Source organism: Seriola dumerili, unplaced genomic scaffold, assembly GCF_002260705.1.
Source record: "Seriola dumerili isolate Sdu_G_001 unplaced genomic scaffold, Sdu_1.0 BDQW01000068.1, whole genome shotgun sequence".
In the NCBI taxonomy this organism is placed as follows: domain Eukaryota; kingdom Metazoa; phylum Chordata; class Actinopteri; order Carangiformes; family Carangidae; genus Seriola; species Seriola dumerili.
In genome coordinates, this window is record NW_019174323.1 from 17,016,063 (window position 1) to 17,033,153 (window position 17,091).

Consider the following 17,091-nt stretch of genomic DNA (forward strand, 5'->3'; position numbering starts at 1 on the left):
GGGTAAAATAGCAGCAGATTGAAGTGAGGGAGGTCAGAGTTCACGGTGAAGGACTGTGAGACTGACCAGCTCTAATCCTCCTCTGAACCTCCGAACTGTTGTTACCAGTGCGAGTTAGCCTCTGACTACACTCTCTACCCCCCCCCCCACTGCCTTCCCTGACATCGTCCTATCTCTTCCCCATGTCTCTGAGGTCTTGTTAGGGATTCCCAGTTGCTTCCCTCCACAGATACTTTCGGAAAAGACCATCACTCCTCTTAAAGGCCATAGTTTTCTCATCCTATCTCTCCTCTGTTCCGCTCAGTCCTGCTGTCGTCCTCCTGTCTAGGGAACGGAGAGACGCAGAAGGACCAGGGAAGCAGTAATAAACCGGAAACTTGTCTACTTACAGTTATCTCTTTCCAGGAGTTTATTAAATCCTGTAAAATCCCTTTAATACCTTTAGCCGTTTCTGCATCTTTCACTAACACCAGCATCTTGTGGTCCTCCTCACCTCTTGTCACAGACACGTTACACCTTTCCCTATCGCCTCCACTCAATTTCCTCGCTTCAGTGCACTCCAGAGAGAGCCAGCAAAACTATTATCTCTGCGTGCATGACTGTCACTTACTTACATAGTTTTTTGGGGCAAAAGCACAGTTGAGACTGATTAATATGCTGCATAGACAAGAGGCATCGAGGCCAACAACAATGAGAACTGACAATGGGATTTACAGTCCTTATAAAACATGATTTAATTCATAAAAGACCACACAGGTAAATGTTACAGTGATATGAAGTCATACATTGAACCACTGTGGACGCTACTGCCAAGAGGCTTTGTTGCTTTATTACCAGAGAACACAGAAAAACACGCTGCATTAGTATAAATCAGCACATTTAGCGGTGGATGGTTTCCATGTTGTGTAAATGTCTTCCAAGGAGAAAACCTGAGAGAAACTTATTTTCTCAGATATCCCACCCTGCACCCCCGAGGCAAAACACAGCTGCTTATTTTCTTAATGCAGATTTCATTAACAACAGCAGGATTTTAACTCCAGGTTTATTCCCTGTTTTCAATAAAGCTGTCCCAATCTGCCGTCCGTCTGTCTGTTAAATGTTACAGGCACAATCTTTATGTACATATTGGGGGTAAACTCTTCATGCTGACCCCCACAGGTAAGGCAGACCCAAGTCTTTAATCTCTGACAAACTTTTACCTTCAAATACAAAATCTGACCATCTGAGTTCACGTTCCAGGAAAGTGTAAGTATTGTACACTAAAACAAAAGACAAAGGAAGGGAGTAAGAAGTGACTTAGAGGAAGGAGCATGTCGTGGAGAGAGCGGGGGCTTGTTTCCACTGGATGCAGCTCTCGCAGTATTTGTTACCGCTTTCAGCCTTTTGCTTCCCTCCTCCTCTCTGTGCTCACATATACAGTATTTTAATACAGCTGAATTCCAAATAAAGCTGCTCTCATTTACATGTTTTTGTGTTTCTATTCAGAGGCAAACAATGGAACAAATAAATCGGATAGTCACACCGCTATGTTTGTTTTCTTAAATTTATCAATACTCTGTTTTGCTGAAACCTCATGCCTCCTCTAGACGAGCACATATTTTTAATATTCATCTGGATTGAAGGAGCAAACGTTCAGAGTCCGATTTAAAGAATTAATATTAATGTTATCCACTTGCACGAGCGGTCGATACTGGCTAGCAGCTATGCTAACCGTCATGTTTTCAAGGAGAGGGGCTGAAATGATATTTTACCCATGTGAAATCAAAGAATAGAAAATCAAAATGTAGTGGTCAATGTTGATATTTCTCCACAAGTAAATAAATGTCTGGGATGCACTGGATTGGGCCAAAGGTGGGCCGAGGTTTCCCTCTGCCAAACCCACTCGCTCCACGACGGATCACCACAGATAAAGTGATAAATTGCACCGAAGTATTTCCTGCTACCTGCCTGTTCCCACATCCTTGACTGTTTCCCTTCCATGATAGCCTTCATAGATCATTTCACAGTCGCGAATGAGGGAGTCAGAGAGCAAAACAAAAAAGAAAAAAAGAAAAGACTCCTGTGCCAGAAATAACAGAAACACAAACACACACACACACACACACACACACACACCGTGCAGAGGAATAGGAACAGGGAGTGTGAGAAGGGGAGAGGAATAATTACTAGAAAGACTGCTTCTCTCGTTGTGTTCCAACTCCCACCCTCTTCTAAATTTCAGAGCCTCCACAATCAACAAACATCGACACGGCTCTAATCAAGCTATATTTCTGTGTAATAGAAAAATTAAGCATAATTTATTGCAGCAATTACAATCAGGAATGATGTCTCAATATGACTGTTCGGGCCATAATTGATTGCAACAAGCGAAGAGGTGAGCAAGAAGCGCTGAGTGCTGGGGTGAATAGGGAAGCACAGAGTCTTGTGTGGAGTTACCTGTTAATAGTAAATAAATCAAATGAAGCGAACGTGTGTTTGTGTGTGTGTGTGTGTGTGTGTGTGTGTGTGTGTGTGTGTGTTTGTGTGTGTGTGTGTGTGTGTGTGTGTGTGTCTGGATTAGCATTTGTTGGGGTCTGAGCACCTCATTCAGCAGAATTAGAGCACGTCGGCCTTGAACCAGGAAAACAGGCGGGCAGTAATTGGATTTAAATTAGCCATGTTCTCTGTTCATAGCCACCTAATGTAACATCGAGCACAACCCCCTCACTCACTCCCTCCTTCTACCTCTTCCGTTTATCTCATTTAACATCCCAACATCTCTTTCCAGCCTTAGTAGATACATAATTCACCCTCTTGACTCCATTATACACTTTATCTTTTATCTTTCTCATACTGATTCCTATTCTCCCCCACTATAATTGCTTTTATTCCAATTACTCTTATCCATTTTTTTCTGCTGCTGGCTATCTCTTAGTACCTTTTTTGATTACTACCAGCAGTTAAACACCAAGTACAGTGGATAACGAAATTAATATTTTACTGCACCTTATCCCTGTCAAGCTTTTTTTCCCTTTTCTTCTTCTTCATTAGTCTTTCCAAAACCAAAAAGTACAAAGTAAAACTGTAAGGTGAGTTTGTCTGCTTGAGCTTAAGCTGCATTTAGTTAGCCATTAGCATGTCCGCCGTTTTATACTTCTGGGGCATAGCTGCTATGGGTAATATTCAGTGTATTCAATGTTCATCTTCTCCAGCGCCTTTTCTCTTTTCTGTATTGTAATAATTTAGTAATGTAGTAAAAGAAACTGCTGCCTTTGCTTTAAGTAAAAACCTTAACCAGCAACTAGCACTTCGACGGTGTTTATTGAAGAGTGAATTTCAAGTGTCACTTGAAAGGCCAAGGAACAACTTGATCATTAGCTAACGAGGCTACATTAGATGGCGGGATTACATTATTAAAAAGCCCCATTCATTCACTGTGTGTGTGAAACTGGTCCTGGATGCGATCAACGTTTAGCATAATGTCAGACGCTCAGTCCTGGTCATTATCTGTTTTTTTTCAGCACTTCTTATCTAAGAAAGTTTTTCCAGACACATGCGATAGTCCTAAAAGTCTTTTTCTCTCATTACATTAAAAGCTGTAACCTCAGTCTTTTAGTGCAGTATCATGCCATTAAATTCACCCTATCTGAACTCAAGGATCCATTTTTGTCAAAACTGAATAAGACTGACGTGTTAAATCGTTAGTGTAAACTGACATATGTATCGTGGGAGAGCAGAGAGCTCGTCAGGCGCAGCATCAGTAAGTAAGAAGGGCAGGACTTAACGAAAGGTCAATCAATCAATTATCAAAATGTGTTCACTGTACATGTGATATCTTGTGTTTATGTATGTGGTGTGATTTGCATACACATATATTCATATATACCAGAATATGTTTATGTGTTGCATCTGGGTATCTGCTTGTGGCCATAACAGCTAATGTGTGTGTCTCACAGCTGCTGAAGGCAGCAGTGCTTTTCCTCTGGGGAGCGGATCTCATCCCCCTGAATGAGTGTGTCTGTGTGTTTAGTGTTGTGCTGGATCATCACATCTCAGCCCGGCCAAGATAGCTGCTACTGCCACTAATGGCCGGCTGTTCTCATAACATCTGGAGACAGACACACACACACACACACACACACACACACACACACACACACACACACTGCCCCCTCTGTCTCATTTACTACTCTCCCCTTCCATCTCACTCTGAGGCTCAATGAAGGCTCATTAGAAGAAAATCTGGATCTGTTGTGTCACTCTGACAAACCTGTCTAGCAGAGTCTGGCTTACGCACGCACGCACGCACGCACACACCTACCTTAAGTGCTCAGTGATAGTATAGTTAGTTTAAATAATAAAGGAATGAGGTATTCTCCAGTGGGAGAACTGAGGGACTCTGACTCTTGTCCTACATTTGCATCTCTGTCTCTTTTACCATCTTATTGATCTCAGTAGTGAAGATCAGTGTTTTCCTCCGGTCGCCATCATCTCTTTCTCACCCTTCACTGTCCTTTAAACCTCCATTCCTCTTGTATCCTCAGCTCTACCATTAGTGCGATCATTAGCAGACACAGGCCGACACCCTCGATCAGGCTGAGGTCTGATTAGGACGAATTTACTGCATAAAATGACACGGACGATATCAAACTTCTCACGCTCTCTCTCTCTCAAATATTTGTTCTGTTGGACGTCTAGTCAGCTGACTCAGTTACTGCAGCAAGTCGATTCTTCTCTCTACAATTATCTTCTGTGACGTTTAACATTTTTCAGACTCACATTTATTATTAATTCTTTTCCTCTCTGGCAGCAGATCACATGACGCAGGTCTTCAGGTACCCCTGGAGGTGAAACTGGACGAATGAAACACTGATTAACTCAGAATCACTATAGACAGACTTGGAAACACTCTGCAGCTCAGCAACTTTAAGGTTACAGACGACCCATAATGCAACACTCTGTAAAAAGACCGTACCTTCACTGGTGCTGGTCTGTTCTGATCAATATTTTGTGAAGTGAGGGCATTCATCATCTATTTTGGTATTATTATGCTGTTTTTTGAAGAATGCTTAATAGCTTTAAGTAACTAATTACTTACTGATTAAAGTAAATGTAACAAAGCCGAGCATGTGACTGGTCCTGGCTGGATGTGACTGTACGTCATGAACAACCCTCTTAATAATAGATTGGTCCTGATAATAGTTCTATCTCAGTCTCTGTCTCTCTGCAGGAATCTGCAACGGCCCGATGAAGATGTGTGAAGGAGAAAGAGAGAGCGGTTGAGAGATATGCAGTGTGTCACTTGACAATTGCTGCTTTAATTTACTGAGCTAATTTTTGTTTATGGGCCGTTCAAATAAACAGAACCCAGTCTCACACAGTCAGAACAGCGGAGCTCCAGTTTACTCATCTCTCACTCCATAGAAATGCCCATAAAATACACCAGAAACAAACTTCCATCTCAGTGGATACGACTTCCTTTTGTTCTGCTGCTGCTTGTGATTCACTACAATAACATTGGTGTATTGAGATTAAAACCCTTTTTTTCTTCAGGAAACTCTTGGATAAGAGGTAAACAAAGACTAAAGTCCCAATGCAGTCAAGATCACATTACAGAGGGTCCAATATGAGGTAATCATTAAAGTCAGACTGTGTTCAAAACTAATCAAAGTGAAGCACAGCACAGCTTTTAAACAGGCAAGGTCCACGAGAATCCAACCATTTATTATGAGCACAATATTTCAAAATGTAATATGTAAAATAATATGCGTTAAATGAATAGTTCAACATTTCAGAAGATGCATTTATTTGCTCTCTGTGAGCTAGACTGATACCACTCTGATATGTGTTTGCTAGATAATGAAGCTACAGCCAGTAGCCGATTAGCTTAACTTAGCATAAAGACTGGAAACAGCTTAGAACAGCTGGCTCTGTCCAAAACGTAAAAAAACTACCAACTAGCTCCTCTAAAGCTCATTAATTAACATCAATATGTCGGGTAAAAATTAAGAGTAAAAACAACAAGTTATGTGCGAGACTACTTCTTGACTGGGAGCTGTGACCCCAATCTTTATGCTAAAGCAGCAAGAACTGCCTGCTGTCACTCTGTTCCTTCAAAATACAAGATTTTGTTGCTGAAAAGAAGAAAATTCTCTTAAATTTGAAGGTTGAAGCTTCTGAGAAATGCGGCCATGTTGGCCATCCATACAGAATTTAAGTCTGACTCAGACTGACAGCTGTCCAAATCATAACCACCAGTCAGTGCCAGCGCTGGCAGGAGGACGGACACACACACACACACACACACACACACACACACACACACACACACACACACACACACACAAACACAAGAAGAATCTCTGCAACTGCAGAGCCACTAGGCATTAAGATGTTAGAGAAAGGTTTTATGGTCAACTAATGTCTAAAAAGAGATAGCTGGTAAATTAATACACTGAGAGGAGAGGAGAGGAGGAGAGGAGAGGAGAGAGAGGAGAGAGGAGAGGAGAGGAGAGGAGAGGAGAGATCAGGCTGACCTTTTAAGAACCACACTTAAACGAGCCAACACCCCAGGCACTGTTCTAGGTCGGTCCCACAGTGCATCTGCGTGTGCATGTTTGTGCGTGTGCATGTTTGTGCGTGTGCATGTTTCAAAGGTTACTGTGAATCTGCTGCCACTATAAAAGGTACTGATGTCGGAGTAAATCAATGCACGTCTATCTGCTGTAAGTTCATCTTTTCTTTTCACGGTTGCTTTAGTGACCGATGACAGGTTTGTCCTGATGGTGAATTTATGAAGTTGATGCATCTCTCTTTCAGACAAACACAAACAAAACACAAAAACAAAAAAAAAAAAAAAAAAAAAAAAAACAAAAAAAAAAAAAAAAAAAAAAAAAAAAACACAAACACACACACACACACACACACACACACACACACACACACACACACACACACACACACACACACAGGATCTGAAACACTTACCTTATGTGGAAGGAAGACGGAGTTGACTGCTGCGAGAAGGCTCGTGGTGTCGGGGGCATCCCTCTGGCCGCAGATCACAATCTAAAAAAAAAAATTAAAGTGGAGGAAAGATGTAAGGAAAAAGGGAATAAGAGGAAGAGGAGTGAGAGATAACGAGATGAAAGAGTATGAATAGAGTGAAATAAGAGGGGAAAGGTGACACATAAGAGGAGGGGCGAGGGGGAGGAAGAGATAGAGGTTAGTACTGTATTTGTAGCAGTAACAAGGGAGGCAGGTGTTTCGTCGTGGACCGCCTCACCTCGCCTCGCTCCTGAGCTCGTTAACCTCGCCCCATCGCCCCGACTCATCCTGCGCAGGTCATAAATGACGGACAGGGGGCGAGCCATCCCGCTCCTCTCTCTTTTTCTACTTCTTGTTATTTCCTTCTTTGTTCCTTCGATTGTCGCTCGCTTTCAAGCTAAAAGTTTTCTTAGGGATGACCAAGAAACTTCAGGGCAACTGCTGTGCTTTGGTAGAATGCTGGTTTCCGTGGCTTCAGGCTAACTGAGGGTGTTAATATTTGAAAACCGATTATATAACCGAGGCTGAACAGCTCAAATAGCCCATTAAATGCATGACGGCTGTTAAAAAAAAAAACAGGGTAAAAAAGATATTGAGAGTCAGTGTGTCCAGGGATTAAGTGTGCATATATGTAGAGAGCTGAGACAGAGCCAGTGTCCTCAAATGACCTACAACTGTCAACTGAGGTATTAAAAAACAAATAAAAGTATTTACTTATTACCTTCTTGTCTAAGTAGAGAACTTTGCAAGCAGAGGTTCATCCAATCAGGGTTTATATCATGGTGCTTTCAGCCTGGAACACACATTATAGTTGGATAGTTTGAGATTAATTAATTGAGCTGCAGCAACTGTCGTAGAAAAAGCACATATTATATATGATAATAAGTGAATGGAGGTTAAAAAACAGGCTATTTTACTTTGAGACACTCAACTCGTGTATACTGTGTTGTGCCTCACCATCCTGCTCAGTTCTTTTCTCAGTAGTAAGAGGAATTTCAAACCTACAGTAGATTAGATCTGCAGTGAATCTTGCAGGAGTGTAGGACGCATTCAATTCAAAATAGAAGTAAAAATATCAAACAATCCTCGAGAGTCAAGATTTGCTGCACTTTGTGAGAAACTTACAGTAAACTTGTAGCTGCAGCAAAAATATATGATCCAGAAAAGATTATTAAAATGTCTCTTCTCACTGAACATACGTCATGTTCTCACTGTTAAAGGAACATTGTCCTCTGGAGCGCCGGGGCCTGCAGTCTAGTTTACTCGCACTGATTTTCACTTCAGTGCACGATGGCATTGACTCAGCGACGCCGATATGGGGATGTTCATTGTTTTACGGGCCTCTTGCTCAGGTTTTGTTCAGTTACTGTGGATGTGTTTGGTTCACTTTCTCTTGGTAAATGTAATGTCTTGTTCTTGCACGATTTGTCAGGCGAGCAGAAACACTTGGGTTCTGTAGGCGGACATGAGAATGAGTTTAGGCGAACAGCCAGGTAAACACACCCACTCCCCGAGCTAAGCCAGCCTTTAGGACTCACTACAGAAAGACAGGGCTTCACAATAACGGTCGCTCAGTCGTCCCAAGAAAAACGTATTTGGACCACTGGTTCAAATGCTTTTGTTTGAAGAGTCCTGTGTTTTATTCTCACTTTTCTTTTAGGTAAGTTAGACATAAAAATCCACATTGTTTTGTTTGTTGTTTTGTTTGTTTGCTCACCCTGACGCATTTTCCTACCACACTTCAAAATAAAATACCTTTTTTTTTTGGACTGCAAATTGTTGTGGCGCTGGACATCTTTGGGAGTGGGGGAAAAGAGGAAGTCACTCTTCTATCCTATGCTCAGGTTTCCACTGACAATACACTCCAGTGTAGACTCTGTGACCATGACAACTTCCGTTACTCTGTCACTATGAATTACTGGGTGTAGTTGTAATGGCCAGCACAGCCCACCAGGGGACCACATGTCAACATAATTAGCTGCGAGGCTTTTATTTATAACCTACCTTTCCTTTAATACACTCAAAACGCTGAGCAACAAAAGACTTAACTAGAGAAAGTAACTAGAGGCTTGAGGTGCGAACACAGGAGGACAAAGTAAATGCTTGAACTCGCAGTACCCAATCAATTCACGTGTGCTTGTTGTGTGAGTGTGAGAATAACCTGTTTAATTGTGTAGTGCTGGGCCATAAGAGACCGGACCATCTCGGGCAGAGCTATGGGAACCTTGGTCAGACGGTCGGAGAACGCTGCCAGTAGTTGCTGGGACCTCTGAAGCCAATCCTGTCTTCCAGTGAAGTGGGACAGACGCAGGAGATTGGACGCCGACACCGAGTTAGCGCTGGGCTCAGCTCCGTCCTGATCTGAGAGACACAAAGAAACACGACATTTTCATCAGGCTTTCAACAGTTAAAGTCTTAAGATAAACTGCAGGCAACGGGTCGGTTCCGGTACCAAGCTTTGTAGCTGTGGCTTGAGCCAAAAGAGCTCTGGGAGGCGGCACAGTGAAACCGAGCCGCCGCTCACTTGTAAGCGATGACTTGTTAATGTACAGTACCAACCTAGCAGATACACAGCACATTTCTTTCCCTCATTTCTGGCCACCTTAAAAATATTCACCCTCTTTTAGTTATGTTTTAGTCTCTATGAATTATGAATGAATCTAGATTTTTTTTTTCTGCTTACTGCACCAGTATATTCACCGCCTAGTTACTAATTTCTTTTCTGCCTTGCCATACGGTGCTGAACAGGTAGAGCACGTCGAGTTTATCTGGAAAACAAAACCAAATACTTATGGCTGCTTGACACAGGCCACACAACCAAGACAATGGAGGCAAACAAGCTCCACAGAGCTGCGGGGAACTGCAGTGTGTCGAAGTGAACAAACAAAAACTAAAAACTGGTGGTGGATTGGTGAAGCTTTAACTGTCTGAAGATGTATGTGTTCATTAGAGCGGATGCACAATCATTGGATTATCGGTTACGATTTGGAAAACCAGCTCGCAGTTAAGATACGCCCTCCATGCCATCCCATCACCTCGCAGCACACAACCATCGCACACTCGCAAGTGCGTGGTGTGATGTGATGGGCCGAACAGACGACCTCATGACTTAGCCCCGTTAAGTGATGTAGTGGCCACTGATATCTCTTATCAGTGGCCACTGAGAGTCTGGAGGTGCTCTTCTCATGACCTATGACCTCACTATGTGTCTGCCGCTTAACATTACCCCGATGCTTGTGCCTGCAAGTGTGTGTATGTGTGTGAGTGTGTGAGAGAGAGAGAGAGAGAGAGAGAGAGAGAGAGAAAAAGACTTTTGAGTTGTTAGCTGACACAAGTACACTGTCCACTGCATATACAATATTTCTCAGAGTTTAAAGTCAGAATTTGAGCCTGATTTTATCGGCCGATATTGGCCTATTTATTTTTATATTTATTTTATTTAATTCCCAGTGAGGTTTACTGTTTCAGTGCATTCATGTCATTTTGGACGATAAAAGTTTATTGTTAAACTGTAAAATATCCTGCTTTCATTATAAATTCCGATATATCAATATTTTTTTTACTCCTTAATTTCGGTATCGGCCCCAGTATCGGTCAGGCTGGAGTCAGAACTTCTTTTTTCTTTTCTCTTGTGGCCCTAATCCTCTTCCGTATTTATGCACGTGAACCCACACGACTGAAGTGCAGAAATAATTTGATCTCATCTCAGCAGTTTGTTTTCGGCCTCATGGCAATGATGCTTCACCGTAAACACACACGCATTTAGTGCTGACCAAGTGACTCTGTCTGCCTCCCTCATTTCACATACATCTCCTCTTATAGAGCCCCAAGGAAAACACATTTTAAGCTGTGACAGAAATGTCTCCAAATACACACACACACACACACACACACACACACACACACAAAAGCCTGAAGAAACAAACGCACAGCAGTAAAACACCTACATTTTATCAGTTTTTAAGTCTTTAGTGATACTGATGTTTCTCAACTGAAGTGGCATCGAGCTGATGTATCAAAGTTTTCAATTTCTGTCAAATGGGAATACAGCTGAATTAGCTTTTTGGCCACAGGAGATGAAAAAGATTTTAACAAACAGCTCAATTTTTTAAAATAAAAACAGAACAGAGTCTCTGCATCACTTTAACCTTACCCTTCAAAAACACATTCACACAGGGGAGTGTGGCAGGGCTGTAAGATGCAGAGTGGCTGAGTGGTAGGGTAATCCTTCTTGCAGTGACAGGCTACACGGCAGCAGCTGTAGCGTCACTAATGGGCTTCAACCCTACACAGCGCCACCACGATAATGGCACAGTCAATCCTCTCAGATGAGAAACCTCTCACACGTCAACTCCGATAAACACACACAGATGCAGGTGTGATGGCGGGACAGGCACGCACGTGCACGTGCACACACACACACACACACACACACACACACACACACACACACACACATAACCATCATCCGCGATCTGTCAGCACTTCTTAACGAGAATAACTATTAGCTTTTGTGCTGTTCCCCCCTCCCAACTGTGGTATCCGTGCTTCTGTCTGAACTACTTGCACCGAGCTATCGGTCACAGGCGCATGAGTTTGTGTGTGTGTCTATATGCTTTTTTAGTTTTTTTATTTCTCTCTTTCTCTCTCTCAGGTGAAAAATATATAAATCTGCCGCACTTGGAACATTAAAACTGACAACCTCCCTGATAGAGTTCTCATGCTATCTGGAGGGTTTCTTCTTTATACAGAGGATTCAGTGTGAACACATGAAAAGTAGCTTCGTATACATTAACTGCACACTCGAAACTAATTAATAGCAATATACAAAACCCAAGCCCAACTATGATTTTAATCTCAGAGCCATGAAGTGCAGTTTGAGTTACTGTGATGCAGCTCAGAGGACGAGCAGGTTAGAGCTGCTCGATTATCTCAAAAATCATAATCACGTTTCATTTTTGATCAATATTGAGATCATGATTATTCAACACGATTTCTCATTGACTTTGAGGAAAAAACGGAAAATAACTTTCTTTTCACATGTGGCCCTAATCCTCTTCCGTACATTAACTGCCAAAAATCAAATCCAAAATATGATAAGACACTAGAAAAGACACGGTAGGAGATCCACTGGGATGGGGAAAAGACCGGCCTACTGACAGCACATACTGTATCACCAGAGAGATTTTAAGCTGAGTCGAGAAGACAAGAGAATAAGAAATAAAAAACACGAGTGGGAGAAGCAAGCCATTAAAATAGATGGTCACTGTCAGACGGAGTAGCTCGAGAGTAAAAACAAAAAGAAACAGGCAGCGAGATCTTTTGGTCTGACGGATCAAAAGTAAATGTCTGCATGTCTACAAGGTGTCAGCTTCTCTGAACTGCCAGCAGCCATAACTTGGAGGAGCGGACTGGCAGCTGAAGAAGGGCTTGCAGTGCACGTCAAGGTCGGACCCGTTTATATTTATATCCCATCAATCCTTGAGTACAGAAAGCGTATTTCAGCCACAGGCATTGTGAGGTATTGCGGCTTTGCAACATTAACCCACATACTGGATAAAAGATGTACTTATTTGTAAAGACAGCAGGCTGCCTGTATATCACTGTAGATTAGGAAAAGAAGAAGATAGATCTGTTATTAGGAAGGTGTGGTTTCTTTTAAATCAACTTTCAACATATAATTTGAAAACAACTCCAGAACTGAGAGACAATGATCTGTTGCTGTAAAACATTGAGCATTTCGTTTTCACCGTTATGTCTGCAAGATGAAACTATTTAGTGCTCATATATCTTTCATGATGAAGTTAGAATTTATGCGAGAAGAGACAGATTGATGGATTTTGGATTTCAGATTCCCACTGTACGTCGTGCTCGCTGTTTCAATCTGTCAGATGCAGATGGACGGAGACACGGATCTGACAGGTCCTGTGATCAAAGTAGCCGCAGAATCAGAAGAATCTGTCTTTTGATTGCTTTCATGGCGAAGGGGGTTCAACCTGAGTGAAGGCTGCATGGTGCTGGAGGTAGGTAAGGGAGGTCAATATTCCTCTGCTCCCCCCTTTAGCTAATCTTTCCATCCATCCATACATCCATCCATCCTTGCCTCCCTTCTCTCCTGTGGTTAAAGTGTAGCAATGGAGTGAAACTGGCAGCGGTATTACTGCAGAAGCTTCCATCTCGTTAAGCTCAGGCTCGATCAATGAGGTGAGGGATATAGGTGGGCAAGACAGGGATGGATGTAAAGATGAATACATGAATGATTGCACCCATCCATCAACACTTCTGTTCTTAAAATGAATTACAGCTATTCATTCATGCTTCTTTTGTTCATTCAAATCGCTCTGGCAATGTGTTGTTATCACCTAACTGCCTGCAGAACAAAACCCTGTATGTATTCTTCTGTCTGAGCTATCCATCCATCTCTGAACTTGTCTAAGCCGCAGAGGTATGCTGCAGTAGCATTGTTAATCCTTCGCCTGTCCGTCAATCCTGCCCCTGCATCTCTCAACCTATTAGAGCCCCAGCCAGCGGCAGCAGCATCAATACCTCACTTATTTTCTGCTCAGTCTGCCGGTCCATCACTGCGCTCCAGACGGAAATTTCTCAACAATTACTGGAGAGATTGCTACAGACGTTCATCGACTCTGGTGATCTCTTGACTTTTTCTCTAGCGCCACCAGCAGGTCAAAGTTTTTACCTTTTCACTTAAATCTCTGGACATCTACTCCTGCCTCCTACTACTTAGGAATGAATCCTAATGACCTTTTCGTCTAACACCACCGTGAGACATTTGTTATTTTGAGCCAATAAATCAACTATTACTGGATAATTATAACTATGGACAACCGTTAGATGGATTTCCATTAAATCTAATTCAAACATTCATGTTCCCGTCAGGATGAACTTCATAACTTTTGATTTTTCTTTGGAAATACAGATAACTCACTCTGTAAACATTTACACATTTATGGATCCATCCGTACAAGTTTCGCATATTTGTGGATCATTCAATTTGTAGTGCAGCTGATCAAGAATTCTTATAACTAATGCACTTTTTCTTCACTCTTTGGTATTTACATATATAATAGATTAGATCCCAACTCAAATACTAGTCTATTACATATTGAATTACTTTGTATAAGCACAGATAAATACTACTTAAACAAAATTCACTTGAAGTTTCTTCTTAATAGTGAATCACAATAAATTCAAGGTATTTATTTACATTATATTTTGCTCTCACAGCTGAGTTCCTCTTTTTTCATTCGATCAATTTAATTTCTGAATCGCTTTGAAAAAAAAATCAAAAAAATCACATAAGCAAAGAACGGTGATTCTTCTTTAGATTAGACCAGACTGTGGCTTGTCGTGCCTCATCACATTGTGTTGTTAGTGTCTGGGCTGAGGATCAGAATGTGCTATTGTTGAGGTAAGGGCAGCGAGGTAACAAAAATCAGAAGTCTCATATGCGGCATAATTTCATTACCTCGGTAATTAATCTAATGAATCTCATTAGCGCTTGTTTTTAAGATCTAAACTGCTGATATGAGATCACTGCTGATAATATCACTATTATATTATATTATCATATTATCCCCTCACCCTCTTTCAGTCGCAGCAGTACAGTGCTGTCGCTGGGATCGCTGCAGAAGTAGCCTCCTCCCTGGTCGTCCCAGAACAGCGTGTCCTGCCGGAGCTGCAGCTCCTCGGCCCACTGCAGCCACTCCGTCTGCAGCGTGGCCTCGTACAGGTCCAACAGGCCGCAAATGATGAAGGTATAGTCGTCCAGGAAGCCGGAGATAGGTGGAGATCTAAGGAACAGAGAGAGAAAAGGGACATGACAATAAGAGGAGTGAGAGAATAAGAATTAATGAACTGATTGATGAATGAGCGAACTGTCGGTGAACTAGTTCAGTTTGTTTTTTTCTCCTCATCTTTGATATACCGCATGCTTGGTTATAAGCCCTGAAGAAGATCTATTAAGACAGTATAGAACCACAGAAGAATTTACTTTAAAGAGAGACTACAAGAAGCCTGAGGGGATTATTTGGGACAGTATAGCGCGACACATAACACACTGAGTGTAATCTCTCCCTAAAGCATCTCTGCCTTCTCTGTGCTTGTCACAAGAGGCATCAGACATTTATACGTGTACACGCAACTGTGCGCACCGAGTCTTTGAAGTTTTAGGTGATGAAGGATGGTAATTAGACAAATGTGACTGCAGTTACACCGGCCCAACTCCCTGTAGCGTCAGTGTGCCACGTCTCCCTTTATCCGTCTCATCCCCGGATCCTTTCTTGTAACTTTTACACCCTCTTAAATTTTTATCCAACATCATATTTTCATTTCTACTTGTTATATTTCTCCTTGAAGTCCTGTCTAAACCTGGAGTTTGTAGTCTTTACCGATCTGTATCAAGTGTATGAGCCGGTCTACATCACTGGTGTGTACAGTAGTAACCTTTCCATAGCGTCAACAAACTATGACTCAGTTTCTAAACTCTGTTATTCCAGCTTCTCTCTTTCACCACAACAAGCCCCCACCCCCTCTTCTCTCAATGGCACCCTATCCAAGTGAGTGCAGGGGAACGAATGGTGACAGGAAGCCAGATAAATGCCGTGTCATTGTGTCAGGCAGAAAAGAAAAAAAAAGAAAAGAAAAGGAGGAAGCTTTAGAGGAGATGAAGTGCATGAGGAGGTCATGAGGAGATGAGGGAGTCATATCTCGGCCTATCTCTCGCAGACAGAGTCGTAAGCCGAGAGGAGACCACGAGTACTGTTGCACTGGACAGGACGTTGCCAGTTTAATGTAAATCCAAAGGGGAAGAAAAGGATTTGTAATACTAAGGCTGATGGCTAATACTTGAATTAAACTGTAAAATTGTCAACGCCCCCCCCCCAAAGCCCAGACCTCACCACTCATCAGCAATGTCTTTTTTTTCCCTGGAGGATTCTCCGTCTTTCACAGGATGACATGTCATCTGACTGAGGTGACTCCAGCCACCGGGATGACAACCTGAGAAAAGACCTGAAGAAGACTTCACTGACACACAAACACAAAAATAAAAAAAGCCTTTCAAATATGTAACAGCTTTTCCATTCACACCTTTAATAGTGTGTGTTAAATGACTCATTCCCCTGAAGGCAAAGATAAAACGCCTTGTCAGTCTACCGTATCACAGCACTCGGAGACAGTTTTATAATAATAGCTTCATAATGGTTCTCTCATAGAACCGTGCACGGTGACTGCTCCGGTAAAAGTCTCTGTGGTTGTCGTTTATCCTCCGTTGGGACAACTGGGTGATTCTGTGGACGAGCTAGACTGAACAAAACAAAAAGTTCACAACCTGCAGTCGCTCACACTTAATTACCGAAGAATGTGCAGAAAAGAGAACTCAAGATAGGTCATCTCTGAAAAATGCAGCGCAAAAAGACTGCACATGACAAAACCTGTTGACAAACCAAGTAAGAATGAGTCAACATCACCAGAGTTCCTGCTTCAGTGTTCCCATTCTCAGGCCTCGCTCCGCTAGCTGACGACAGTGCTAAGACTCTCAATCACAAAAGCCAGGAGAGGAAACACAGAAAATCTATGGTGTCAGCTCCTCAACACTTCCGGAGCCTATTAACCCAGTTAGTCTCAGCACCTACCATTACTCCTGGTAAATTAGCCCGTGGCCCATATGTTCCTGGCATGAGTGATTTACCCATGTATGAAGAAGAAGCAAAGGGCCTTGGTAAGCACTCTCAGTGCTGACTGCATCCTGAATTGGACAAGTATGAATGAGACAGAAGCCGTGGAACAAGGCCAGAGTGTTTAGTTATAAGTGTGTATCTGTTCATGTGCGTATTTAAGATTGTATGCATTTTCATCATGCGTGCTGTGGGACTCCTGGCGTATTTTTCTGCTGATTCTCTGGCATTTCACACTCGCTCATTCACAGTAACTAGGGCACAACAGAACAAGGACACATGGACAATCAACAGGCCGCTGTGTATTTACATGAGTGTGTATGTTGTGATGCTACAAGTACATTCTCAGTCTAATCCAGGATTGACTGCT

The 17,091-nt window shown here is 42.3% G+C and overlaps 1 protein-coding gene across 1 annotated transcript in view; it reads right to left on the minus strand.

The window, feature by feature from the left end:
* spata20 (spermatogenesis associated 20) overlaps nucleotides 1-17,091 on the minus strand; it is a 35,619-nt gene that overhangs the window by 9,235 nt on the left and 9,293 nt on the right. Inside the window, exons 13-15 of the mRNA XM_022743542.1 lie at nucleotides 14,629-14,837; nucleotides 9,188-9,387; nucleotides 6,967-7,047 (exon numbers count right to left, since the gene is read on the minus strand). Of these exons, the coding sequence (XP_022599263.1) occupies nucleotides 6,967-7,047; nucleotides 9,188-9,387; nucleotides 14,629-14,837 (490 nt within the window). The remainder of the gene's footprint in view (nucleotides 1-6,966; nucleotides 7,048-9,187; nucleotides 9,388-14,628; nucleotides 14,838-17,091) is intronic.